General features: G+C 39.9%; 2 protein-coding genes and 1 non-coding gene across 3 annotated transcripts; 2 read left to right on the top strand and 1 right to left on the bottom strand.

Annotated features, from left to right (window-relative positions):
* Positions 1 to 14819: 14819 nt before the first annotated feature.
* Positions 14820 to 15191, top strand: LOC121450344 (late cornified envelope protein 1C-like). The gene has a single exon (XM_041655162.1). It carries the CDS (start codon positions 14820 to 14822, stop codon positions 15189 to 15191), a length of 372 nt encoding a protein of 123 aa, XP_041511096.1.
* Positions 15192 to 15701: 510 nt separating this feature from the next.
* Positions 15702 to 15844, bottom strand: LOC121451145. Its single transcript, XR_005974678.1, has one exon. It is a non-coding gene; the product is annotated as a small nucleolar RNA SNORA33 (small nucleolar RNA).
* Positions 15845 to 25655: 9811 nt separating this feature from the next.
* On the top strand, positions 25656 to 26069 carry LOC121450343 (late cornified envelope protein 1C-like). The gene has a single exon (XM_041655161.1). It carries the CDS (start codon positions 25656 to 25658, stop codon positions 26067 to 26069), a length of 414 nt encoding a protein of 137 aa, XP_041511095.1.

The raw sequence follows: 26069 nt of genomic DNA, 5'->3' as shown, positions 1-26069 counted from the left end.
GATGTGGGTGAAGATTATCTATCTATGCAGAATACAATCTCTATGTATCTAAAGAACCTGATTAGTCTAACTATAAGTATGACAAACATAGATGACTATTGATCTATAGTTCTTAATACCTATATAACTTAAAGACTAAGACTTCATATTAGAATATTAAACAACAAACAATTGTGCAACAAATGAGGACAATGACCTCAAAATGTAAACAATGTATACAGAGGTAGAAATGTGCATTGCAATATAATAAATATATCTTAAATCGTATCAATATACAAAAATGTTTTAAACAGAGGTAGAAGCATGCATGTATACTATATGACAAAATAACCTTGCCTAGGTATACAAATATTGTGGATGAAAATAGGATCATATTCAACATAATTTAAGTTTGTATCAATATAAAGAATTTATACCAATGTAAATTGCCTATAAATAATAGCTCACAAGTATTCACTCTATTACTCGCTATTATTATTAGTGTAAGCTCACACTAATCTATTATCCCATCCAATTCCCCCCAATTTTTAAAAAGATCCCTGAGCATATGAAATTCCACCCTAATCCCCAACTTTAATACAAATTATAATTAACCCCTAAATGATTTCCTTTACCCTAAGGACAAATATTGTTGGGAGAGGGGACATCGTCTTCTAGAATTACTTAGAGCTGTCATGCGCATGATGTTATTTTTATGGTATCCTGTGAAAGTAAAATGATGGTTAAGTTCCAAGATTACTGTCTGGTATAATTGCAGATAGTCTCTGAGTATTCAATAGGGTTTTTCTGATTTTTCCTATTTGGAGTTCTGGCCAGAATGTTGTAAAAAGTACACCATTTCAGCTAACCAAGTTGGAACCATCTTGAGCAGCTTGTACCCAAAACAGGTCTTATAGTAGTGCTATCAGCATCATGACATCATATCAACCAGGTGGAATTGTTGTGGGTCCCCCATCTTATCCTTGGAAACTTCAAAGATTACTGCAGGAAAATTTATTATTCATTGTGGAAAACTTAAACATTATTTATATAGACTTATACAGACATATATATTCAATGAAAGGTACAATAGAAACAAAAATAGTTAAAAAGAAAAGTAAAATTTTCTCTAACTTCTTTTTTCTTTCTGTCCCATATTATGGCTCCTGACATGAGACAGAAACTCTGAATTTTTATTTTAACAACATACTTCAATTTAGAGAAGGACAGAGCCAGTGTTCAAGCCCAAAGCCAGCTTTATATATTCATATATATGTAAATTATATATGTATAAATACATGTGTAAATATGTATTTATATATATATATATATGCTACCCGATCTCATAAATTATATTCCTTTTTCTCTATAATCCTTCCATTATGAGGTCAACACATTATTGAAATACACTGGCTGATTTAACTCAGAAGACTTTTCTATTATCCAATGTCTCTCTGCTACTGTTGTCCCTTTCTCATTAGCGTTAAGAAAATTCAAAGTTAATAAAGCATTATGCAATCTATTTCTGTAGTATTTTCTAACCCTTTCTGTTTGTTTAACATATCCTTTATAGTTATATTTGATCTTTCTATAACTGCCTGACATGTAGAATTGTATGATATACCTGCAATATGCTTAATATTATAATAAGCAAAACACTGTTTTATTTTCTTAGAGACATATGCTGGCCCATTATCTGTCTTTGTATTTGCAGGTATACCCATAATGGTCATAAATTCTAATAAATGTGTGATTACTAAATCAGTCTTTTCTGAGTTAAAGCAGTTGCCCACTAAAAACATGAAAAAGTGTCGATGATGTGGTGTACATTTTTTAATTTTCCAAATTCTGCAAAGTCAAACACATCCATCTCCCAGATTTTATTCCTTTGAGTACCCTTTGGGTTAGTATCTGCAGGTAGCAGTGTTTGGTTATAGAAAGAGCAAATAGGGCATCTCTTTATAATCTTATTAGCTTGTTGCCATGTAATAGAAAATTCTTTCTTTAAACCTTGGCTATTGACATGATGTTTTTAAATGAAATTCTGAGGCCTGCAACACACTTCCAATTAATAATTGATCAATTTCTGCATTACCTTGTGCAAGAGAACCTGGCAGATTCATATGGGATTGGACCTGTGTTATGTATATAGGACAAAGCCTAATCCTGATTATGAATTGCACCTGGATAAATAATGAAGTCAATTCTGTATCATCTGGTATAAATTCAGTGGTTTCCATATGCAAGACAATTCTTTCTGCATAATGTAAATCAGTAATTATATTAAGAGGTTTTCTAAAATCCCTTAGCACCATGAAAATAGCATATAATTTTGTCTTCTGGACAGAATTATAAGGGCTTTGTTCCACCTTACTTAATTCTTCTGATTTGTAACTTGCCTTCCCTGATTTATTTGTATCAGTATAAAATGTATGTGCTCCAGTTATTGGAGCATCACGTACAATTTGTGGAATAACCATAACCATATAAGCCTTGCAGAATACAATACATAGTATTAGCAAAAAAAAGTTACTAAAATTTCAATATTAATGTAGTCTGCCATATTGATTTATGAGATCCAGTAAATTGTTTTAGGTGTAATAATCTTTATTGTCCAGCAGGTGTCATGGTTGCAGAGTCCTGAGTAGCAGGGACGCAACTGGTGGTGACAGGGAAGGTCATGAGCTCCTTTCATTGCCCACCTTGATATTGGTTAAATACTGAGAAATATTCTTTGCTTGACAAATAAAAGCAATTAAATCAATTTCATACATGGAGCAAGAAACCCAGAACTCATGGGCAGGGAGCACAAACCGGAAGCTGCACAAGTCGTCATATGGCAAGGAGCTGTGCCAGGGAACCACACCAGGGAATTAAGCAGTGGGGGCAGCAGTGGGGGTGAGGGGCATACAAGTACTTGGGAAATTTCCAAGTCATTGCTTGCAGTAAGCTCCACTGTGGTGGGGGTTCTACAAAAAAGCCACTTAGGTAAAAGCAAGCCAAGTGGGCAGGGTTGGAAGACTTTCTGGGCCGTGAACTGGTTTGACCTTTAGGCCATCCTCCTGGTAGGTATGGAGTCCAAATCTACTTGCCAGATGAAGATGGATGCTTAAAAGAAATCCCACACTAGCTCAGAACTGAGAATAATAGAGGGTTATTTATTCAGGGGGAGACTCACAATCAATATCCTCTGCTGTAACAGAGAACAACAACTGAATCCTGCAGCCAGAAAAGAGGCCAGATGTGTGCTTTACATGGTCATAAGTAGTATAAGAGGCCACACCCAAATGAGCGGGTAACTTAAAGGCTACTGGCTGTAGGAATTCCTACAGCAATTATGGTTTCTGATTTTGTGTTTATTTGAGTTTTCTGTTTGTGTAAATATTGGTGTCTCTTCATGAATATGTATTTCTAGTGTTTTTCCTTCATCTTTTTTCCATTTGTTTATTTTATTTATTATGATTTTCTTGTTGTCTATTGTTTCCTTTCTAAAGAGAGTAAGAGGAAGAAGTCATAAATTTGGAAGGATAAGAAGGTGGGGAGTATCTGGGAGTATATGAAGGAAGAGGGAACCTGATCACAATATATTCTATAGGAAAATTATTTTCAATTAAAAGTGAAAGCTAAGAAACTACATTTCCTTTGTTGTATTCATATTGTTTTTTTTTTTACTTCTCTTTACAGCCTAAAATATCCTTCCTGAATTATTCTATATCATGCTGGTCATTCAATAGATTATTGTTGAATCTCAACTATATGGCTTATTTGTTACTATTGATTTCTAGTTTGACAAGGCAAAAATTATTTTAAACCTTTCATTATTGTTAAGAGTTTTTATTGTCAAAATGTGATCTATTTTTAAGACAGTTTTCATGGCTACAAAAACTAAACCACACTTTGCATCTGATGAATGAGATGTTTTGCTTATGTGTATGAATCAACTTGACCTACGGTGAAATTTTACTTTGTAGCTTCGGTGTTTATTTTTAGATTTTATGAACTGTAGATTGATTGAGTAGAATATTGAAGTGAACCACTCAACGTTGGATATCTCTCTGTGTGTCTCTCTGTCTCTGTCTCTCTCACACACCTCACACACACATGCACATAGATGCATATGGTAACAGAGTTAGTGAGAGAGATAGAATAAGCATTATTATTTGTATAATATGTTTTATCATTTTTTGAAGAATTCTTTCTAAAATAATGAGACAATTTTGAATAGTTTTATTACATGCCATCAATATATTAAAATTTGACTACTAACAATAATCAAATAGCATTATTTTAAAAGATGTTAATTAAAATTGAGTGATTTACAGATTTTATACTTTGAGATTATTGATTCATCATGTGTAATTGTTAAACAGGCAGTAAAGAACAAACATCCCCAAAACAACATTGAATTCTCTTGATACATCCTCTGGGGTTAAGAGAAAAGAACATTGTTATTTAAATTAGTTCTGATTAGAGTTTTTAGTGTTGTCTTATATTCCAGGATATGGAAAAATAATCTCATAAAAGAAAAATATCTGACAACTGAAACCTTCAGAGTGTCAATAGTTTTTGGTCAAAATATTCATATTGTCTTATGGCCTAAGTCTTCAGAGTTGACACTCAAGGTTTGATTCTAGTCTTCTTCCAACTAGCATGATACTCATACACACCTGTGTGCAGGAGGTAAGCCTAGAGCCTGGGTGTTGTCCTGCACAGAGGAAGAAGTGTGAACTAGCTGGCATCTCAGCCACATCACCCTAGAATCTTAAGGTGAGCCATTCTTAACTACCAATGGGGCAATCAGAGATCAGGTTCTGACCTCTCCCTGGAGCTAAGCCGCTTGGAACAGCTGATGAGGAGACTAAAATCAGACCGTGTGAGACAGTGATAGACTTCTCAAGGTGGACACTCATACCTCACTCTGCCTCAGAGTTCAGGTTCCAATGAGAGGATCCAAGTGTTAGAAGCATCTATTTCTAAGCTTACACATCAATGAAGATGCCAGTGAGAGGATTAGACATCACCAAGTAGCTACAGGATGGATGTGTTCAACTACTGAAGACAAGAAAAATACAAATTCTAAGAAATAATGTTAAGGAATTCATCAAGACTACATTAAACATCATGAATTAAAGAAAAAGAAAAATGTTGAAATAAGCTGCATTATCATGGCGGCTGAAGTTTGTAACCTCTAGTTTAGAGAATATCATGACCAAAGAACAGAAAACGACATCATTTAAGCAGGAAAAAAATCTGACAGCAAGTGGGAAATGCTTCAGAAAAGCAGCAATAAAGGGGCTATACCTTAAGGAGTTTCTACTTGTCTTACGTGGTATATAGTCCTGAAAAAGTTTTGCTAACTGACTTTGTGGTAGTTATCATTGGGAGGGTTAGGGTCCTCTATGGGTCTGGTGCTGCAACAAATTCAACAAAAGATCAAGGGATGTTAGGGGACAAATTAGAGTTAGAAGTTTGTCTAAACACTGGACAGATCGGTGATAATAAATGGCAGAAGACAGACAGGTATCTTTTTCTCTATATGAAGACTCTCTCTACATTTTTAAGTACCCATGTTTCTCCACCATATTTTCTTTTTTTTTTTTTTTTGATTGTATTAATGTTTTTTTTATTCTTTGGAAAAGGAGAAGAAAAAACAAGTTTCCACCTCCTCCCAGCCTCCCATTTCCCTCCCCCTCCTCCCACCCTACGCCCCCTCCTGCCACCCTTCTCCCCCTCCCCCCACTCCTTTCCCCCTCCCTCTCCAGTCCAAAGAGCAGTCAGGGTTTTCTGCCCTATGGTAAGACCTAGGACCTCCCCCCTCCGTCCATATCTAGGAAGGTGAACATCCAAATTGGCTAGGCTCCCACAAAGCCATCACATTACGTAGGATCAAACCCCCGTGCCATTGTCCTTTGCGTCTCATCAGCCCTCATTGCTCGCCATGTTCAGAGGGTCCAGTTTTATCCCATGCTTCCTCAGTCACAGTCCAGCTGGTCTTAGTGAGCTCTCAATAGATCAGCTCCACTGTCTCAGTGGGTGGATGCATCCCTCATGGTCCCGACTTCTTTGCTCATGTTTTCCCTCCTTCTGTTCCTCATTGGGACCTTGGGAGCTCAGTCCAGTGCTCCAGTGTGGGTCACTGTCTCTATCTCCATCCATCACCAGATGAAGGTTCTATGATGATATGCAAGATATTCGTCAGTATTGCTCTAGGATAGGGTCATTTCAGGTTCCCTATCCTCAACTGCCCAAGGAACTAACTGGGGACCTCGACTTGGGCACCTGGGAGCCCCTCTAGGGTCAGGTCTCTTGCCAACCCTAAAGTGGCTCCCTTAACTAAGAATTGTGGTTCCGTGCTCCCCTGTCCAACCTTCCTTTATCCCAATCCTCCTGTTTTCCCAAGGCCCGACCTCCTTCCCTTCTAACTTTTCTCTCCCCATCGCCCCTTACTCCCATCCCACCCCACCCCCAAGATCCCAATTTTCTCCCCGGCAATTTTGTCTACTTCCCTTAGCCAAGAGGACAACTATATGTTTTTCCTTGGGTTCCCCTTCTTACTTAGCTTCTTTAGATTCACCTATTGTAGACTCCGTGACCCTTATTTATGGCTAGAAACCAATTATGAGTGAGTACATCCCATGTTCATCTTTTTGGGTCTGGGATACCTCACTCAGGATAGTGTTTTCTATTTCCATCCATTTGCATGCAAAATTCGAGAAGTCATTGTTTTTTACCGCAGCGTAGTACTCTAATGTGTAGATATTCCATACTTTCTTCATCCATTCTTCCACTGAAGGGCATCTAGGTTGTTTCCAGGTTCTGGCTATTACAAATAATACTGCTATGAACGTAGTTGAACAAATGCTTTTGTCATATGATAGGGCATCTCTTGGGTATATTCCCAAGAGTGGTATTGCTGGGTCCAGGGGTAGGTTGATCCCAAATTTCCTGAGAAACCGAAACACTGACTTCCATAGTGGTTGCACAAGATTGCATTCCCACCAGCAATGGATGAGGGTACCCCGTCCTCCTCAGCCTCTCCAGCAAAGGTTATCGTTGGTGTTTTTGACTTTAGCCATTCTTACAGGTGTAAGATGATATCTCAAAGTTGTTTTGATTTGCATTTCCCTGATTGCTAAGGAAGTTGAGCATGACCTTAAGTGTCTTTTGGCCATTTGAACTTCTTCTGTTGAGAAATCTCTGTTCAGATCAGTGCCCCATTTTTTAATTGGGTTAATTAGCATTTTAAAGTCTAGTTTCTTGAGTTCTCTATATATTTTGGAGATCAGACCTTTGTCTGTTGTGGGGTTGGTGAAGATCTTCTCCCAGTCAGTAGGTTGCCTTTGTGTCTTAGTGACAATGTCCTTTGCTTTACAGAAGCTTCTCAGTTTTAGTAGGTCCCATTTATTCAATGTTGCCCTTAATGTCTGTGCTTCTGGGGTTATACATAGGAAGCGATCTCCTGTGCCCATCTGTTGTAGGGTATTTCCCACTTTCTCTTCTATCCTTTTCAGTGTGTTCGGGCTGATATTGAGGTCTTTGATCCATTTGGACTTGAGTTTTGTGCACGGTGAAAGATGTGGGTCTATTTTCATTCTTCTACAGGTTGACATCCAGTTGTGCCAGCACCATTTGTTGAAGATGCTTTCTTTCTTCCATTGTATACTTTTAGCTCCTTTATCGAAAATGAGGTGTTCATAGGTTTGTGGGTTAAAATCCGGGTCTTCTATACGATTCCATTGGTCGACTTCTCTGTTTTTATGCCAGTACCACACTGTTTTCATTACTGTAGCTCTGTAATAGAGTTTGAAGTCAGGGATGGTAATGCCTCCAGAAGATCCTTTATTGTATAGGATTGTTTTGGCTATCCTGGGTTTTTTGTTTTTCCATATAAAGTTGATTATTGTCCTCTCCAGATCTGTGAAGAATTTTGATGGGATCTTGATGGGGATTGCATTGAATCTATAAATTGCCTTAGGTAGAATTGCCATTTTTACTATGTTGATCCTCCCAATCCAAGAGCAAGTGAGATCCATCCATTTTTTGGTATCCTCTTCAATTTCTTTCTTCAATGCCTTAAAGTTCTTGTCAAATAGATCTTTCACTTCCTTGGTTAGATTTACCCCAAGATATTTTATGCTGTTTGTGGCTATCGTGAATGGTGAAGCTTCTCTGAATTCCCTCTCTGCTTCCATATCCTTTGTGTATAAGAGGGCGACTGATTTTTTGGAGTTGATCTTGTATCCTGCCACATTACTAAAGCTGTTTATAGCTGTAAAAGTTCTTTGGTGGAGTTTTGGGGGTCGCTTAAGTACACTATCATATCATCTGCGAATAACGAAAGTTTAACTTCTTCCTTTCCAATTCGAATCCCCTTGATCCCATTATGTTGTCTTATTGCTATTGCTAGAATTTCAAGCACTATATTGAAGAGGTATGGCGAGAGTGGACAGCCTTGTCGTGTTCCTGAGTTAAGCGGGATGGCTTTGAGTTTCTCTCCGTTTAATTTGATGTTAGCTGTCGGCTTGCTGTATATAGCTTTTATTATATTTAGGTATGACCCTTTTATCCCTAATCTCTCCAAGACTTTTAACATAAATGGATGTTGAATTTTGTCGAATGCTTTTTCAGCATCTAATGAGATGATCATATGGTTATTTTCTTTCAGTTTATTTATATGCTGGATTACATTGATAGATTTTCGTATGTTGAACCAGCCCTGCATCTCAGTAATGAAGCCTACTTGATCATAATGGATAATATTTCGGATGTGTTCTTGGATTCGGTTTGCCAGTATTTTGTTGAGGATTTTTGCGTCGATGTTCATGAGTGAGATTGGCCTGTAATTCTCTTTCCTGGTTGAGTCTTTGTGTGGTTTTGGTATCAGAGTATCTGTAGCTTCATGAAAGGAATTAGGTAATGACCCTTCTGTTTCTATATTGTGGAATTCATTAAGGAGTATAGGTATTAGCTCTTCTTGGAAGTTCTGGTAGGATTCTGCATTGAAACCATCTGGTCCTGGGCTTTTTTTGATAGGGAGGTTTTTGATAACAGCTTCTAATTCTTCGCGACCAACAGGTCTGTTTAGATTGTTCACCTGTCCTGGTTTAACTTTGGTAAATGGTATTTATCTAAAAAAGTGTCCATTTCTTTTACATTTTCCAGTTTTGTGTTATACAGGCTTTTATAATAAGATCTGATGATTCTCTGAATTTCCTCTGTGTCTGTGGTTATGTCCCCCTTTTCATTTCTGATCTTATTAATTTGCGTATTCTCTCTCTGCCGTTTGATTAGTTTGGATAGGAGTTTATCAATCTTGTTGATTTTCTCCAGGAACCAGCTTTTTGTTTCATTGATTCTTTGGATTCTTTTCTGTGTTTCTATTTTGTTGATTTCAGCCCTCAGTTTGATTATTTCCAATCTTCCACTCCTCCTAGGTGAGTCTGCTTCTTTTTTTTCTAGAGCTTTCAGGTGGGCTGTTAAGTATTCAATATGTGCTTTCTCTGTTTTCTTTAAGTGGGCACTTAGTGCGATGAACTTTCCTCTTAGGACTGCTTTCATAGTGTCCCATAAGTTCGAGTATGTTGTTTCTTTATTTTCATTGAATTCCAGGAAGACTTTAATTTCTTTCTTAATTTCTTCCTTAATCCAGGTATGGTTCAGTAGTTGACTGTTCAGTTTCCATGAGTTTGTAGGCTTTCTGGGGGTAGCATTGTTGTTGAATTCTAACTTTAATCCATGGTGATCTGATAAGATGCAGGTGGTTACTAATATTTTTTTGTAACTGTGTAAGTTAGCTTTGCTACCGAGTATGTGGTCAATTTTCGAGAAGTTTCCATGAGCTGCAGAAAAGAAGGTATATTCTTTCCTCTTTGGGTGGAATAATCTATAGATGTCTGTTAAGTCCATTTGCTTCATTACCTCCATTAATTCTCTAATTTCTCTGTTAGGTTTCTGTTTGATTGACCTGTCCATTGGTGAGAGAGGAGTGTTGAAGTCTCCTACTATTAGTGTGTGTGGTTTGATGGCTGCCTTGTGTTTTAGTAATGTTTCTTTTACATACGTGGGCGCTTTTATATTAGGGGCGTAGATATTCAGGATTGAGACTTCATCCTGATGAATTGTTCCTGTTATGAGTATAAAATGCCCCTCTCCATCTCTTCTGATTGATTTAAGTTTGAAGTCAACTTTGTTAGAAATTAGTATGGCCACACCTGCTTGTTTCTTAGGTCCATTTGCTTGATAAGCCTTTTCCCATCCCTTTACTCTGAGTAGGTGCCTGTCTTTGTGGTTGAGGTGTGTTTCTTGTAGACAGCAGAATGTTGGATCCTGCTTTTGTATCCAATCTCTTAGCCTGTGCCTTTTTATAGGTGAGTTGAGCCCTTTGACATTAAGTGATATTAATGACCAGTGGTTGTTAACTCCGGTCACTTTTTTAGTAGTAGGGTTTGTGTGTTTCCTTTCTTTGAGTTGCGCTGGTGAAAGGTCTCTAGATGACTGAGTTATTGTGGGCATTGTTGGACTCCTTGGTTAGTGATTTTCCTTCTATAATTTTCTGTAAGGCTGGATTTGTGGCTACGTATTGTTTAAATTTGTTTTTATCCTGGAAAATTTTATTTTCTCCATTTATAGTGAACGAAAGCTTGGCTGGATATAGTAGTCTGGGCTTACATCCATGATCTCTTAGTTTTTGCAGTACATCTATACAGGACCTTCTGGCTTTCATGGTTTCCATAGAGAAGTCAGGTGTAAGTCTGATAGGTTTACCTTTATAAGTAACTTGGCCTTTTTCCTTTGCGGCTCTTAATATTCTTTCTTTATTCTGTATATTTTGTGTTTTGATTATTATATGGCGAGGGGATTTTTTTTTTTTGATCCAGCCTATTTGGTGTTCTGTATGCTTCTTGAACCTTCATAGGTACCTCTTTCTTCAGGTTGGGAAAGTTTTCTTCTATAATTTTATTAAGTATATTTTCTGTACCGTTGAGCTGCACTCCTTCTCCTTCTTCTACTCCAATTATTCTTAGGTTTGGTCTTTTTATTGTGTCCCAAATTTCCTGAATGTTTTGTGATGAGAATTTGTTGGTTTTGCTGTTTTCTTTGATCAGTGTGTTTATTTTCTCTATGGTATCTTCAGTGTCTGATATTCTCTCTTCTATCTCTTGTAATCTGTTGTTAGTACTTGTCTCTGTTGTTCCTGTTCGTTTACCCAGATTTTCCATCTCCATTCTTCCCTCGGTTTGTGCTTTCTTCATTGCTTCCATCTCATTCTTCATGTCTTGAACCGCTTCCCTAACCTGTTTGATTGCTTTTTCTTGTTTCTCTTGGTTTTCTTGTGTGTCTTTGAGCGATTTATTCATTTCCTCTACCTTTTTGTTTGTAATCTCTAATTGTTTATGGCAGTTTTTCACCTCCTGTTTAAGGTCCTCTATTATTTTCATATAGTTCACTTTTGAGTCGATTTCTTCTATTTCTTCAGGAGTACGGTGTACAATTCTTCTTATTTCGGGATCCCTGGGTTCTGGTGGTATCATGTTGCCTTTCAGGTTGTTGGAGGAATTCTTGCATTGGCGCCTTCCCATCTCTTCCTTCAAATGGAGCCAGGAGAGGCCTGGTCTCTTGGTCCAGTCTTTGCTGTGATTGACTCTCTGGGTATATCTCTTCAGTGTAGAAGCAGGAACCGTTCCCGTCCTGATGGGATTCCTCAGCAACTAAACAGGGCCACCAGTAGCCCAATGATCCAGGGCCAACAGGATGAATGGAGCAGGGGGGTGGTGGTATCCAGGAGCGCGCAGGAAGCCTGGCACCAGAGCTGAAGGTGCCCGGCTCCCTTACAGGGGACCCTGAGGCCTGCCTGGTAGGCAGGCACTCACCGCTCTGGGTGGGTCGCCTTAGTTTAGGAGCTTGAAACTGTAGTTGAGCACTGGTCCTAGCATACAGCAGGGGAGGGTTGGGAAGGGGTGCTGGGGGTGCTGGGTCGTGCGAAAGAAAGACAGCCCTGCAGAAGGAGCTGGGGGGGGGGGGTTGTGCTCTCTTCTAGGACAGTCCGCCCCTGGATAGCACACACTCACCCGTCCTGATGGGATTCCTCAGCAACTAAACAGGGCCGCCGGTAGCCCAATGATCCAGGGCCAACAGGATGAATGGAGCAAGGGGGGGTGGTATCCAGGAGCGCGCTGGAAGCCTGGCGCCAGAGCTGAAGGTGCCCGGCTCCCTTACAGGGGACCCAGAGGCCTGCCCGGTAGGCAGGCACTCACCGCTCAGGGTGGGTCGCCTTAGTTTAGGAGTTTAAAACTGTATTTGAGCACTGGTCCTAGCATACAGCAGGGGAGGGTTGGGGAGGGGTGCTGGGGGTGCTGGGTCGTGCGAAAGAAAGACAGCCCAGCAGAAGGAGCTGGGGGAGGGGGGGTTGTGCTCTCCACCATATTTTCTTGGTGCTCACCATGCTACTGTATACCAAGCTCATACTATTCCCATTGCTTGGAAATTTCAAAGTCCACCAGCATTTAAGGAGAAGAGATTTTGCCAATCTATTTTTTTTTATTTCTCTTTGCCTCATCTAACTGACATTATTTAGATTTAGGGTAATCTTAAATCATGACTCTTTACAGACATATCATTCTATGATGATTAGCTAATATTTCTAAACTTAGAAAAGAAAAAAACATTCAAAAATATGATCATATATTGTCTATGGTCATGCAGAATATAAATAAAAATCTAAGGCACACAGAATGGATGTCTGATGACCACAGGATCACATTCTTGTGAACTACTAATGAGTGATTCTTTTAAAAATAACTTGCCTTCCTTCAGACAGGGATACAGTCCACTAGCCCTTGTCTCTCTCCCTCTATTTCTTATAGGTGAGCAGCATCTTCCCTCAGCCTCATGTGAACCCTTTTCCTGAATTTCTTCTTACTAATGTGCTGTCTGACATCACAAGTAATAGCACACAGCATTCATGAAAGAGATGTGTTGGCTTCTACAGAGTATCCATCAATATTGAAAGAGTAAAAACAAGAGTAGTATCTTCCTAAATGAGGATTACATGTAAATTCATGAAATATCTGATATGAAAATACTTACTGAGTGGTTTGGAGAGATGGGGAGAATATGAGATTGTGAGCTGCCTAGCATAGATGATAGGAACCAAACTCAGGTCCTCTATAAGAGCAGTATGTATTCTTCATCAATGAGGCATCCCTCAACTGCTATGATTAAAGAGTTATATCCTCACCCTATATTTAGCAGTTTCCACGTGTGTCTTTTGTTTCATTTGTTTTCATAACAGTCCTATATTCTCCTTAATACTGTAACCCCATATTTAAAATGGGAGATGGCACAGTCTCAATTTACCATTGTGCTATGGCAGATGTATCATACAGGATTTCGGTGGTGTAGATGTTTAGACTGGTCTTACATCGGCACAGTTGGGAAAGTGCAGACATGGAAGCTGATGCAGAAGAAACATCAAGGTTTTGCTCGTTCACTATGGGCTCCATGTTACACATTTCACATTAAGAAGAAACAGAAAAGAAAGAAGATGGAGAAATGACAGGTTCCGAAGTTAGGTAGCTGCAAGTATGTGAGATTTAAGGATCCAGGAATCCACTTCCTCCCTTCATACCTAAACTATGTCCTAAGATAGATGCAGCACACCTTGGCCCCATGGAGGAAGGCTATTAGGATCATCTGGTCATCACCAGTCACATGACAATGTGGTGTCACGAGGCAGATCCACCCCTGTCCACATACTCTCTGACAGGCTGACACAGAGCCCAGGATCAGAATAAAAGGACTGAGGAACAGGGAACTTCCATCACTCACCTCGTGAGATACCCAGATTCTGAGCTGCCTGTCAACTTGGTAAGTGTCCATGGGAGGCAGGAACAGAGACTTTTCCAGAGGGGTTGCCAGACGGGGGACAGGAAAGGGTCTCTCAGCCTAGAGACCATATTGGCAGATCATAAAACATGGTGAAGGGTGAGGGGTGAGGCAATGGGAACATGGACACACAAGCCACAGCCTTGGTTTCTGAGGGACGTTGGAATGATTGAAGCCCTCTGGCTCTGGAGAGAACAACAATCCTTCAGTGTATAGGAACCTTCAGTTCAAGACTCTGAGCACAGAGAACTGTGCAACTGAACAGGCTCAGGGGGAGATGGCCTGTGAAGAAAATGCTTCCCCTCACTTCTGAAGAAAAGAGCTGGAGTCAGGAAAGGGCAACAGAGTCTCACTTTGGTGAGGAAAAGAAACAGAGCCCTGGTTCTGGGATCTGTTCTCACACTTCTCTGATGAAGAGGACACCGCCAGGATGACACTAACCTTGTCACCCTTAACCTGTGGAGGTGGTGATTTGGATACCTCTGAACTCTGAACTCACAACAGGGCCTCACAGTCCCATAGCAAATTTGAGTGAGCTTGCATATTTTTCTTTCAAAGACTGGGATTACTCACCCATCAGTAATCTAGAAGGTCTTAAAATACAGACTTTAAACTAAAATCACTTTCAAGTATAGATTACTCTTTGCTTTTGCAATTATTTCTTTCTTAAATAATCCGTATACTGGCACATCCATGAGGACTAAGACCAGCAGACATTTTAAGTGTCACTAGATAATCATTCAGCACTATGGATGACAGGTGACAATTAGCATCTCACTTTCATTGTTCTGAATTCAAGACACCACATTGAGACAGTGTGAGTGTGATATAAATGAATGGTTGTTTCAGGGCTTACAGGTGAAATTCGGGTGGCCAGAATAATTCAAGTGCACATAGTGTGTGGTGTCTGATATGTGTGTGATTCTCTTGCAGCTCCTGAACACTCACAGGCCGAGATGTCCTGCCAGCAGAGCCAACAGCAGTGCCAGCCTCCTCCCAAGTGCACCCCCAAGTGCCCTCCCAAGTGCCAGACACCAAAGTGTCCCCCAAAGTGCCCTCCTAAATGTCCCCCTAAGTGTCCTCCTGTCTCTTCCTGCTGCAGTCTGGGTTCTGGGGGCTGCTGTGGTTCCAGTTCCGGGGGCTGTTGTGGTTCAAGTTCCGGTGGTTGCTGCAGCTCTGGCAGTGGTGGCTGCTGCCTGAGCCACCACAGGCCCCGCAGATCTCTTCGTCGCAGACACCAGAGCTCTGGATGCTGTAGCAGTGGTGGCAGCAGTGGATGCTGTGGCAGCAGCTGTGGCAGTAGCCAGCAGTCTGGTGGCTGTTGCTAAGCTGAGGAAGACTTCACCAAGTGTTGCAGGAGGAAGCCAAGCTCAGCAGACTGGTCCCGTCTTGCTGCCCTCTCCCCTCCTGCTTCCCTCCTTGCCCTGCCCTCTGAGATGCTGACATCTCTTGTGAAAGGGTCTGCATTTTACTCATCAGATAACAGTGCCCCGTTGCCTCTTTGTTACAAATAAAAAAGCCTTGGCAACCAGTCCTGACAAGACTCTTGTTCATTTCTCAGCATCATCCTCATCCCATGCCTTCATCATCTTTTCCTACAGAGAGCGGCACTAGGAGCTCTTGTCTCCTTTAAGACATATATGTGAGCTGGGCATTGGTGGTATACTCCTTTAATCCCAGCAGAGGCAGAGGCAGGTGGATCTCTACGAGTTCAAGGCCAGCCTCATCTACAAAAGCTAGTTCCAGGATAGGCACCAAAGCTACACAGAAACCCTGTCTCGATATTAAGTTCCTTTTGCTACAACTATTTCAGTCTTAAGTGCGGTTCAGCATTATAATACTGTAGCCATTTTCAGGGACCTTAAGGACTTCAGCTGCCCTTAAGGCTTGTAACATGGCATCACTATTGTGTGCCTTTTCTAAATTTCTGCAGCTAAATGTCTTTCAACCAAAGAACGGATGAGGAAAATGTGGTACATTTAAATAATCGAGTACTACACAGCAGAAAAAAATAATGATGTCTTGAATTTTGCAAACAAGTGGACAGAGCTAGAAAACATCATTTTGAGTGAGGTAATCCAGATACAGAAAGACAATTATCACATGTATTCACTCATAAGTGGTTTTTAAGCATAAAGCAAAGAAAACCAGCCCACAAATCACAATCCCAGAGAACCTAGACAACAATGAGGACCCTAAGAGAGACATACATGAATCTAATCTACACAGAAAGTAGAAAAAGACAAGATCACCTGAGTAAATTGGGAGCATGGGGACCTTGGGAGAGTGTTGAAAAAGAGGGAAGAGGTGGGAAAGAGAACAAAGAAAACTGTAGAGCTCAATAAAAAAATTAAATAAAGAAACCCTGTCTCAAAAACCAAACCAAAACAAAACAAAAAGACTTGTATGTTTCCTAGGACTCTGTACCAGCTGTTTTACTCTATCTATAAGAACTAAGATCCTCTTTTAACAGTAACCTGATGTGAGGACTTAGACATGTCAGCCATTCCTCACAATTATAAAAACTGGGGAAAACCCATGTCAATGGAATTGAAAGGTCAATGTTCACTATTAGGCAGTCACTGCAAGGATAAAGATCAATAATCAGATTAATTGAGGACAATTGTTGGGGGAGGGCTGCTTATTGGTTCCTGGCTGCTGATCCCCGAAATAATCACACAGAAACTGTATTAATTAAATCACTGCTTGGCCCATTAGCTCTAGCTTCTTATTGGCTAACTCTTACATATTAATTTAACCCATTTCTATTAATCTGTGTTTTGCCATGAGGCTGTGGCTAACCAGGAAAGTTCCAGCTCCTGTGTCCAGCGGGGCTACATGAATTTTCTCTGACTCCACCCTTCTTTCTCCCAGCATTCAGTTAAGTTTTCCCAGCCTACCTAAGTTCTGCCCTCTCAACAGGCCAAGGCAGCTTTCTTAATTCATTAACCAATCTTATTCACAGCACACAGAGGAGAATCCCACACCAGACAAGGAGAACATCAACCAGTGACTTCTTTTCACATCTGTGTTTTTCTTGCTGTTTTGTAAGAAAAGTTTGACCTAGACCTAAGTCACCACCGCAATGGTTTCCCTCCTTTCCTTCAGCTGGTGGCTGTTGAAATCTTGACATCGAGGAGATCAGCACTCAAGAGTGAAGTGTTTGGAAACATTTGACTGTGCCTGCTCCATCTTCTGTGATTTGTTTTCAAATCAAGTCACTAAGACAATGATTTCATTGAAATGTGGTTTTCTTCAGGTCTCTAACTCTGACCCCATCTTTAGTAGGGAATAGGTTTTGTTGTCATTTTCCCCATCATTTCGATGTACCGGAGGCCTCCAAGTGTCCTCATTCAGCATAGCACCCTCCAGTTCATGTTTATGTATACATGTGTATGTAAAGATGTTTTTCAAAAGTTCCTGTAACATTTAACTACCAATGTTATTCATATTTCAAATTTAGTGAATTTAAATATAGTGTTCTGTTATTTTTGCAAAATATTTATAGTTTTACAAAATATTTATTTTTGACACAAAGAGCAATGAACACACTGAATACTCTTAAGAGTTATTTGCAAGCTCATTCAACAATTTATAAACAACATAGTCTCACTATAAGATATAAGTGAAAATATGTGAGCATATTTTCAATAATGTTCAGATTTACGTGTTAGAAACCACCACTGAAATGACAGAAATTTTTACTTTGGAAAAGTTTAATGAATATCAAACATTTTTGCATATGTTCATGTATTTTAGTCTAATTTCTCATATGATAGAAAATGTATAATACCTGTTTCTGTGAATGAGATTTTAACTTAATGTAATAGCTGAGTCCATCCATTATCCTGTAAAGGACTTAGCTAATTTTTATTAATGAATGCAGCTCCATTGACCATGCTATCACATTTTCTTTGTTCACACTGATGGTCATCTAGTTTAGCTCTATATGGTGGCTGTTATCAATGATGCAGAACACATGTCAGCCTGTAGGGGCCTCTGTGGGACACTAACATTGAGACTTGGTTGGGTGGGTACCTGGAATTGTAGCTAGATCCCAAAGCAATTCTAGTTTTAGTTTTGAGGCTCCTCTTCTCCAACATCCTCCCCAGCACGGTTGGTCACAGGTTTTCTTGATGGTGGCCACAATGACTGCTGTGAGCTGGAGTCTCAGAGTCTGTGTCCTCTCCGTGACTCTGGTGGCTAAAAACAAAGAATGGTCCCATGGATTGTTGGTCATTTCTCTTCCAAGTACTGGGTGTTCGTTTCATTTTTCCTTTTATTAACTGCATGGTTTTTATGGTAACTTTTTACTTCTCTTTTTCTTCTAGGCATTAATTTTTCAACAAATATATAGTTCTGCCCATTTTTCTCTCATCTTAGGAGCTGTCTCCTTACTGATTCTTACCTTTCCTGAGTATCCATGCAGGTTCATGTATATCTTCACCATTCTCTTTCCTAGGGATGAAGAGCATTTTAGAAAAATCCTTGCTGCTTCAAATATGCTAAATTCTTTTCTCCTTGATTGTCTTGAGTTGCTGTCAGTATTAACTTCAGGACATTGACTCCTTTGAGTTGATTTTTTGCAGGGTAAGAGTAATAGATTCAGTTTATTCTTGTGTATGAGGAGATCTGGCTTTATCAGCACCATTTAAGTAATCTGTTCTTCAATATGTGTTACTGACAGTTTCCACAAAGATAGCATGTCTGTAACTGTGTAGGTTTATCTGTGGGTTCTAAAGTCTACATTAGTAGTGCATACATCTGTTTTCTGGCAGCATGCAGCAGGGTTTTTTTTTTTGTTACTGGATACAATAATTTTTTTTCTGAAATATATTTTCAAAGTAGGTGTTTCGATGCTTTCTACATTGTCCTTTCTGTGTTTGATTTCTTTGCTGGTGTGAGCTCTTTTAAATACCATGTAAGTTTTATGATTGCATTATCTACTTCCATAAAAATGCCTATTATATTGTATTTGATAAGGGTTGAATGAAATTTTAGATTGCCTTCTGTAATATAATTATTTTCATATTCTTAAATCTACCTATATGTAAAAATGGGGTTTCTTCCAAACTTTAATTGTTTTTCTCAAATTTCTTTCTTTAGTTTTATGAAATTTTCATTGTGGAACTCAAAAGAGTAAAATCCTCCTTGCTGCTGATTATTCCAAGGTGTTTTTTCTTCTTTTTATGATGTCATGAATATGTCCTTTCCTGGTTTTTCTGTTAGGCATTTCAATCTTGGCTTATGGAAATGCTACTGAACTTGAAATAATGATTGATTTTGTAGCCTGCTGTAGGTGGAAGCTGCATGTTTGTTCTCAGATGCACAGACCTGAAATAATTACACAGAAATGGTATTAATTAAATCACTGCTTGACCTTTTAGCTCTGGCTTCTTATTAGCTAGCTCTTTCATCTTGAATTAACCTATTTCTATTAATCTGCAAATCACCCAAGGCAGTAAGGTTCTGTCTGGTGGCTTGGGTCTTTTTCTTTTGGCAGCTACATGGCATCTCCCTGACTTCACCTTCTTTTCTCCTGTCTCTCCTTGGAATTTCCACCTTGCTATATTCTGTGCTGCCAAGGCCCAAAGCAGCTTCTTTATTAACCAGTGTCAATAAAGCATATTCACAGCTTACAGAGGGGAATCCCAGATCAGCCTGCTACTTTGCTCAGCATTGTATGGAAGACATGCTTTTCCAGTAGAATTTTAGGGCGTTTTATGTTGGGATACTATTGCCTGCAAACAGAGACAATTCGTCTTCTGCCTTTTGTGCTCGCATCCCTTTTATGTCTTTGTCTCCCAAAATTCTAGTTAAGATTTTAAGAGTGGAGACTGTGGACACCATTATCTTAGTACAAACTATAAAGGCATATATGTTAATTTCATTTAGGCAATATTTGATATATCTTTTCTATTCCAAATTTCTTCAGTAGTTGATCATGAATGATATTTGAGTTCTCTGTGTGCCATTTTGGCACCAATGGAGATGATTGTCACATGACCATCCTTAAGTCTATCTGTATAGTCTGTTGCACTTAATGATTAGTAATTGTTCAAAAATCCTAGCTTCCATGAAATCATACCAACCATAAAGGTAAACTTTTCATTTAATGTGCTCCATTTTCAATGTTTTAATGCAATATTTATTGTGGAGACCCAAAAAGCCTTTTTCCAAGTTGACCAAAGGTCAGAGAGTTGGGACTCATCTCTAGTTCCTTCAAGGTTATTGTACCTAGTTGTAAATCAGAGAGTTCTGCTCTTTCTAGGTTATTGTCAACAGTTGTGGCTAATTGCCAGACCTTGTGCTCCTGGGATAAGGAAGTGATTGGTTCCTACTTTCAAACAAAAGTCCAAGGATCCAACTAAGTTCCAGTTCCCTTTATGGAGATAACTTGGGGTTCCACCTAGGGATTGGTTTGCCTACAGAGTGTTTTGGTCTAGGGAGTAAGAGTGATTTGTTGACTTGTTTTTTTTCTAGCAAGGGAATGTTTAACTCTGAATTTAGCCCATGACTTTCCATTAGTATGTTCATTTCCTTGTATCATGTTAATACAGTCTTTTGTCTTACTCCTACCTTTTGGGGTCAAGGGTGTTTTAAACAATTGGAAATTAACCGTGGGTGAATTTTTCAGTACTTGCTGAAAATTCCCTCCCAATACTATGCTATATGTTATTGTGTTTTATTATTTTCATTCACATCTTCATATTCTTTACTGTATTACTAATCCCCATGCCCTCACCCTGGCAAGAGGTATTTTTGTTGAGGCTGATCCCCCAAAATTTATTAATTCATTAATTTTCTTATGGTGTCCTGTAATTTGATCATGTCCACTCGTTTTTCTCTTGGTTTTGTTTTATATAGCCCAGAAAGACTGTACTGCCCATGGACTGAGTGTCTCCTGAGTGTGGAGACATCCTCTGGGGGAAAACAGCCTAGGGGTAGCCATACCCTCAGAGAAAACTGAATTGATGTTTTTTTTCCCTTGTTTTTATTAAGAATTTTTAAAATATAATTTGTTCTCAATTTACATAGCTATTCCCATTTCCACTCCCTCTTTTCCTACCTCCTTCCCCCACCCTATACCCCATCTCAGACCTCAGCAAGGCTAAGGCTTCCCATGTGGTGTCAACAAAGTCTGGCACTTTAAGACAAGACAAAATGCCCTCCCCACTATATCTAGGCTGAGCAAGGTATCCCTCCAAAGAGAATGTGCTCCTAGACACCAGTTCAAGGAGTAGGAATACAGCCTGGTCCGACAGCCAGTGGCCTCACAGACTGCCCAAGCCTCACAATTGTCCCCCACATTCAGTGGGCCTAGTTTGCTTCTATGCTGGTTCCCCCAGTATGTGCATCTAGTGATTGTGATGTTTTGTTCATGTGTATGAATCAACTTAACCTAGGGTGAGTTTTACTTTGTAGCTTCATTGGTTAGTTTTTCTGACCTATCTATTGATGAAAGTAGAATATTGAACTGAACCACTCAAAGTTGGCCCCTAGATTACACATAAACACATACATGTATACACACAAGCACATACACATATGTGGAGAGAGAGATGAGATAAGCATTATCATTGGTGTAATATATTTTATGGTTTTTGAAGGCCTTTTAATAAATCAGTTTGAAATAATAAGAGTTTTGAAGTTTTATTACATGTCATCAATATATTAAAATTATACCACTAGCAACAACCAAATAGTAATATTTAGAAAGATGTTAATTAAAGCTAATTGATTTGTAGCTTTTATACTTTCAGACCATTGATGTATGATTTGTTATTGTTAAGCAGGTAGACAAGAACAAACATCTCAAAACAACATTGAATTTCTTGATTTGGCTTCTGGTATGCAGAGTAATGAACATTTTTATTGAACTATTTCTGATTAGAGTTTTCATTAGGGATATGGAAATGGCCTTATAAAAGAGAAATATCTGACAACTGAAACCTTCAGAATGTCAACAGATTTTTGTGCGAAAATACTCATATTTTCTCAAGGTCTAAGCCTCCAGAGCTCACACTGAAGGCTTGATTCTAGTCTTCTTCCAGATGACATAATCCTCATACACACCTGTGTTCTGGAGGTCAGCTGAGGACTTGGGTGTTGTCCTACACAGAAGCTGAAGTGTGGAGTAGCTGGCATATCAGCCACATCAACCTAGAACACTAAGGTGAGTCACGTGGCACTACCATATGGAAATAAGGGATCATCTTCTGACTCTCCCAGTTACTACGACCTTTGAAATGACTGAGGAAGAGAATATAATCAAACCAGTGAGACAGTGAAAGATTTCCCATAGTCATGTGACACACATCCCTCACTCTGCCTCAGAGATCAGGTTCCATTAGAGTGAGCCAGGCCCTTAGTTTGGAGTATCTTTTTCTAAGCTTACACACCAATGAAGATGCCAGTGAGAGTATTAGACATCACTGAGTAGCTACAGGACAAATGTGTTCAGCTACTGAAGATAAGAGATACACAAGCCCTAAGAAAGGTTGTTAAGGAATTCACTATAACTACATTCAAAGTCACTAAAAGAAAATTAAAAATACAGACCTAAGCTTCATTATCATTGCAGCTAAAGTTTGTAACATACAATTTAGAAAAAATCATGACCAACACTCATCTAAGAATCAATCTGAGGATAGATGGGACATGTTCAGATAAAGTAGCAGTAAAGAGGGTAGAGAAAGAGTTTCTATATCTTTTTAGTGGTGTACAGTCCTGAACAAGTCTCTGCTACTGGCTTTATGGCAGTTACTGTTGGGAGGGTTAGTCTCTTCTATGCATCTGATGCAGCAACACAGTCAATGAAAGATCAAGGGGCTTCAGGGGACAAATTAGAATTAGAAGTTTGGGTATGTGTAAATATTAGATGTATTTTTTTAAAAAAAACTTGGTGACAGAGACTGATGATAATAAATGACAGAATACAGGAAAGTATACATCTCTCTATATGAAGACTCTTCTATACATTTATAATCACCCATGTTTCTCTACCATATTTCCTTGGTTCTCACTATGCTCCTGTGTCCAAGCTCATATTATTCCAAAGGCTTGGAAATTCCAGAGTCCACCAGCATTTAAGGAGAACAGATTTTTGCCAAGTTTGTACATTTCTTTCCCTCTTCTAGCTTACAATTCTTAGGTTTAGGAAAATCTTACATCATGACTCTTTATAACCATATCCTTTAATTTTGAATCACAACTATTTATAGTAAATATTCAAAAAATAGTTCAAAATAATAATTCATGTATAGCCTATGGTGATGTAGAATATAAATATAAATCAGGCATGCAGAGAGAACAGAGGTCTAATGACCACAGAAATACATTCTTGTGAACTTCTAATGTGTGATTCTTTTTAAAACAACCTGCCTTGCTTCAGTCAGGGATACAGCCCACCAGCCCTTTGTCTCACAGGTGGGCGAAGACTGATTCTATTTCTCTGTTTCTTATAGGTGAACAACATGATTCCCTCAATCTCACATGAATCCTTATCTTATTTTCTTCTTAGTAATGTGTCATCTGACCTCACCAATAATAGCCAAAGATTTTATGAAAGAGTTGTGTTGGCTTCTACAGAGGATCCATCCATATTGAAAGTGTAAAAACAGGGTAGTATATTCCTAAAAGATGATCACATGTAAATTTATGAAATATCTAATATGAAGATATTTACTGAGACAAGTGTGAAGAAGCCGATAAAATAATGGTGTTCTTTCTCTCTGGACACAATCGCTGCTGTATTCTTATTAATGCATATGAGTTTTGCCAAATATTGGGTTTCTTAAGACATTTTCATATGTATTGTTTCTTGAACCTATTTATCTTCTTTCAGTTGCTATTTTTAAAATTATATTTTTTTCAAGTGTGTGTGTATGTCTGATTGTGTGTCCATCGGTGGGGTTATATGTACAAAACTGAATGTATCTTTGGAGGTAAGAACTGGGTGTTAGATGCGCTGAAGCTGGAGTTAGAGGTGTTTGTGAGATGCCCAACACAGGTACTAGGAACTAAACTCAGATCCTCCACAGAGCAGTGTACGCTCCTCACAGATGAGCATCTCTCAATGGCTATGATTAAACAGCGGTATCCTCTCCCTGTGTTTGGCAGTTTCCATGTGTGTCTTTGGTGAACAGTCTACATGATCATTTGATCTTTCATTTCTTTTCATAACCGTTTTATATTCTCCTTAATATTGCACTGTCACAGTTAAAAAGGGAGATGACACAGCCTAAACAGAATCCTGAACCACACCTTAGAACATCTTGGTGCTGTTCTGGATCTGGAATGTAGGACTTGACTGGTGTAGATGTTTAGGCTGGGCTTACACAGGCACAGTTGGAAAGTGCAGACATGGAAGCAGATGTTGAAGAAATTTCAAAGTTTTGCTGCCTTGATATGAGCTTTGTGCTGCACGTATCACATTAAGAAGGGACAGAAAAGAAAGAAGATGGAGAAATGACTGGTTCCTAAGTCAACCGCTCTGCAGGTGAGCCAGGTTGAAGGATCCAGGAATCCACTTCCTCCCTTCATGCCTAAGCCATGGTCTAAGACAGATGCAGCATGACTGGCCCCATGGAGGAAGGGAGTAAGGAATGTTTGATCACCATCAGTCACCTGACCATGTGGCTTTCAGGAGGCAGGGACTCCCATGCAGACTGAGCCCAAGACCAGAATAAAAGGGCTGAGGGACAAGGCACTTCTATCCACTCACCTCCTGAGATCCCCACAGATCGTGAGCTGCCTGTCATCTTGGTAAGTGTCCATGGGAGGCAACAGGTAGAGACTTTTCCAGAGGGGTTGCCAGACAAGTTTCACAGGGGACAGGGAAAGGGTCCTTCAGGCAGAGGCCATGTTGACAGATTATAAAATATGGTGAACAGTGAGGGGTGAGACAAAGGCGACACACACACACACACACACACACACACACAAGCCACAGGCTTGGTTTTGAGAGACACTGGAATGCTTAGGGCCATCTGGCCTTAGAGAGAACAAAGTACCTTGGGTGTATTGGAACCCTCAGAATGCGATGCTGAGCACAGAGAGAACTGTGCATCTGAACAGGCTCAGGGCAGAGATAGCCTGTGAAAAAAATGCTTCCCCTAACTCCCAAAGAAGAATCTGAGTCAAAATCAGGCAACAGGGTCTCACTTGTACTTGGGAAAGAAAGAGAGCCCAGGTTCTGGAATCCGTTCCCACACTTCTCTGATAAATAGGACACCACCAGGATGACATCAATCTTGTCACCCTTAGCCTGAGAAGGTGTTGATTTGGATACTTCTGAGCTTGCCTCATAACAGGGGCTAGTAATCCCAAGGCATCCAGGAATGGTTTAGGTATTTTCCACTCAGGGTCTGAGCTTACTCCTTTAGTGACATAGAAGGTGCTTTGAAATATCGACCTTAAACTAAAATCACCTTCGAGTAATGACTGCTCTTTCCTTTCACAACTACTTCTCCCTGAAGTAATCCAAATACTGGCATATGTGTGAGAACTAAGACCAGCAGACATTTTCCAATGTCACTAAACATTCATCCAGTGCTTCTGGATGCCAGGTGACAATTAGTATCTCAGTAGCATGGGTTTCTGAGGCTCCGAATTCAAAATGACCCACTGTGACAGTGTGAGTGTGTTACAGATGAAAGGACTAAAAATGGTTGGTTTGGGTGCTTAGAGGTGAAATTTCTGGGGGAAGTCAGATGGGTCAGGTGGACACAGTGTCTGGTGTCTGACATGTGTGTGATTCTCTTGCAGCTCCTGAACACCCACAAGCCGAGATGTCCTGCCAGCAGAGCCAGCAGCAGTGCCAGCCCCCTCCTAAGTGTGCCCCCAAATGCCCTCCCAAGTGCCAGACCCCAAAGTGTCCCCCTAAGTGTCCTCCTAAGTGTCCCCCTAAGTGTCCTCCTGTCTCTTCCTGCTGCAGTCTGGGTTCTGGGGGCTGCTGTGGTTCCAGTTCTGGGGGCTGCTGTGGTTCAAGCTCTGGAGGCTGCTGTAGCTCTGGCGGTGGTGGCTGCTGCCTGAGCCACCACAGGCCCCGCAGATCTTTCCGTCACAGACACCAGAGCTCTGGATGCTGTAGCAGCGGTGGCAGCGGTGGCTGCTGTGGCGGCAGTGGTGGCAGCAGTGGCTGCTGTGGCAGCAGCGGGGGCAGCAGCTGTGGCAGTAGCCAGCAGTCTGGGGGCTGCTGCTGA

Source organism: Microtus oregoni, unplaced genomic scaffold, assembly GCF_018167655.1.
Source record: "Microtus oregoni isolate MIOR12 unplaced genomic scaffold, Mior012 000007F_ref0000211, whole genome shotgun sequence".
In the NCBI taxonomy this organism is placed as follows: Eukaryota; Metazoa; Chordata; class Mammalia; order Rodentia; family Cricetidae; genus Microtus; species Microtus oregoni.
The sequence above is the reverse complement of the archived record's forward strand: the minus strand, read 5'-3'. Positions and strand labels throughout refer to the sequence as shown.

Coding starts and splice junctions, on each gene's coding strand:
- LOC121450344 (XM_041655162.1), top strand. CDS start 14,820: ATGTCCTGCCAGCAGAGCCAACAGCAGTGCCAGCCTCCTCCCAAGTGC.
- LOC121450343 (XM_041655161.1), top strand. CDS start 25,656: ATGTCCTGCCAGCAGAGCCAGCAGCAGTGCCAGCCCCCTCCTAAGTGT.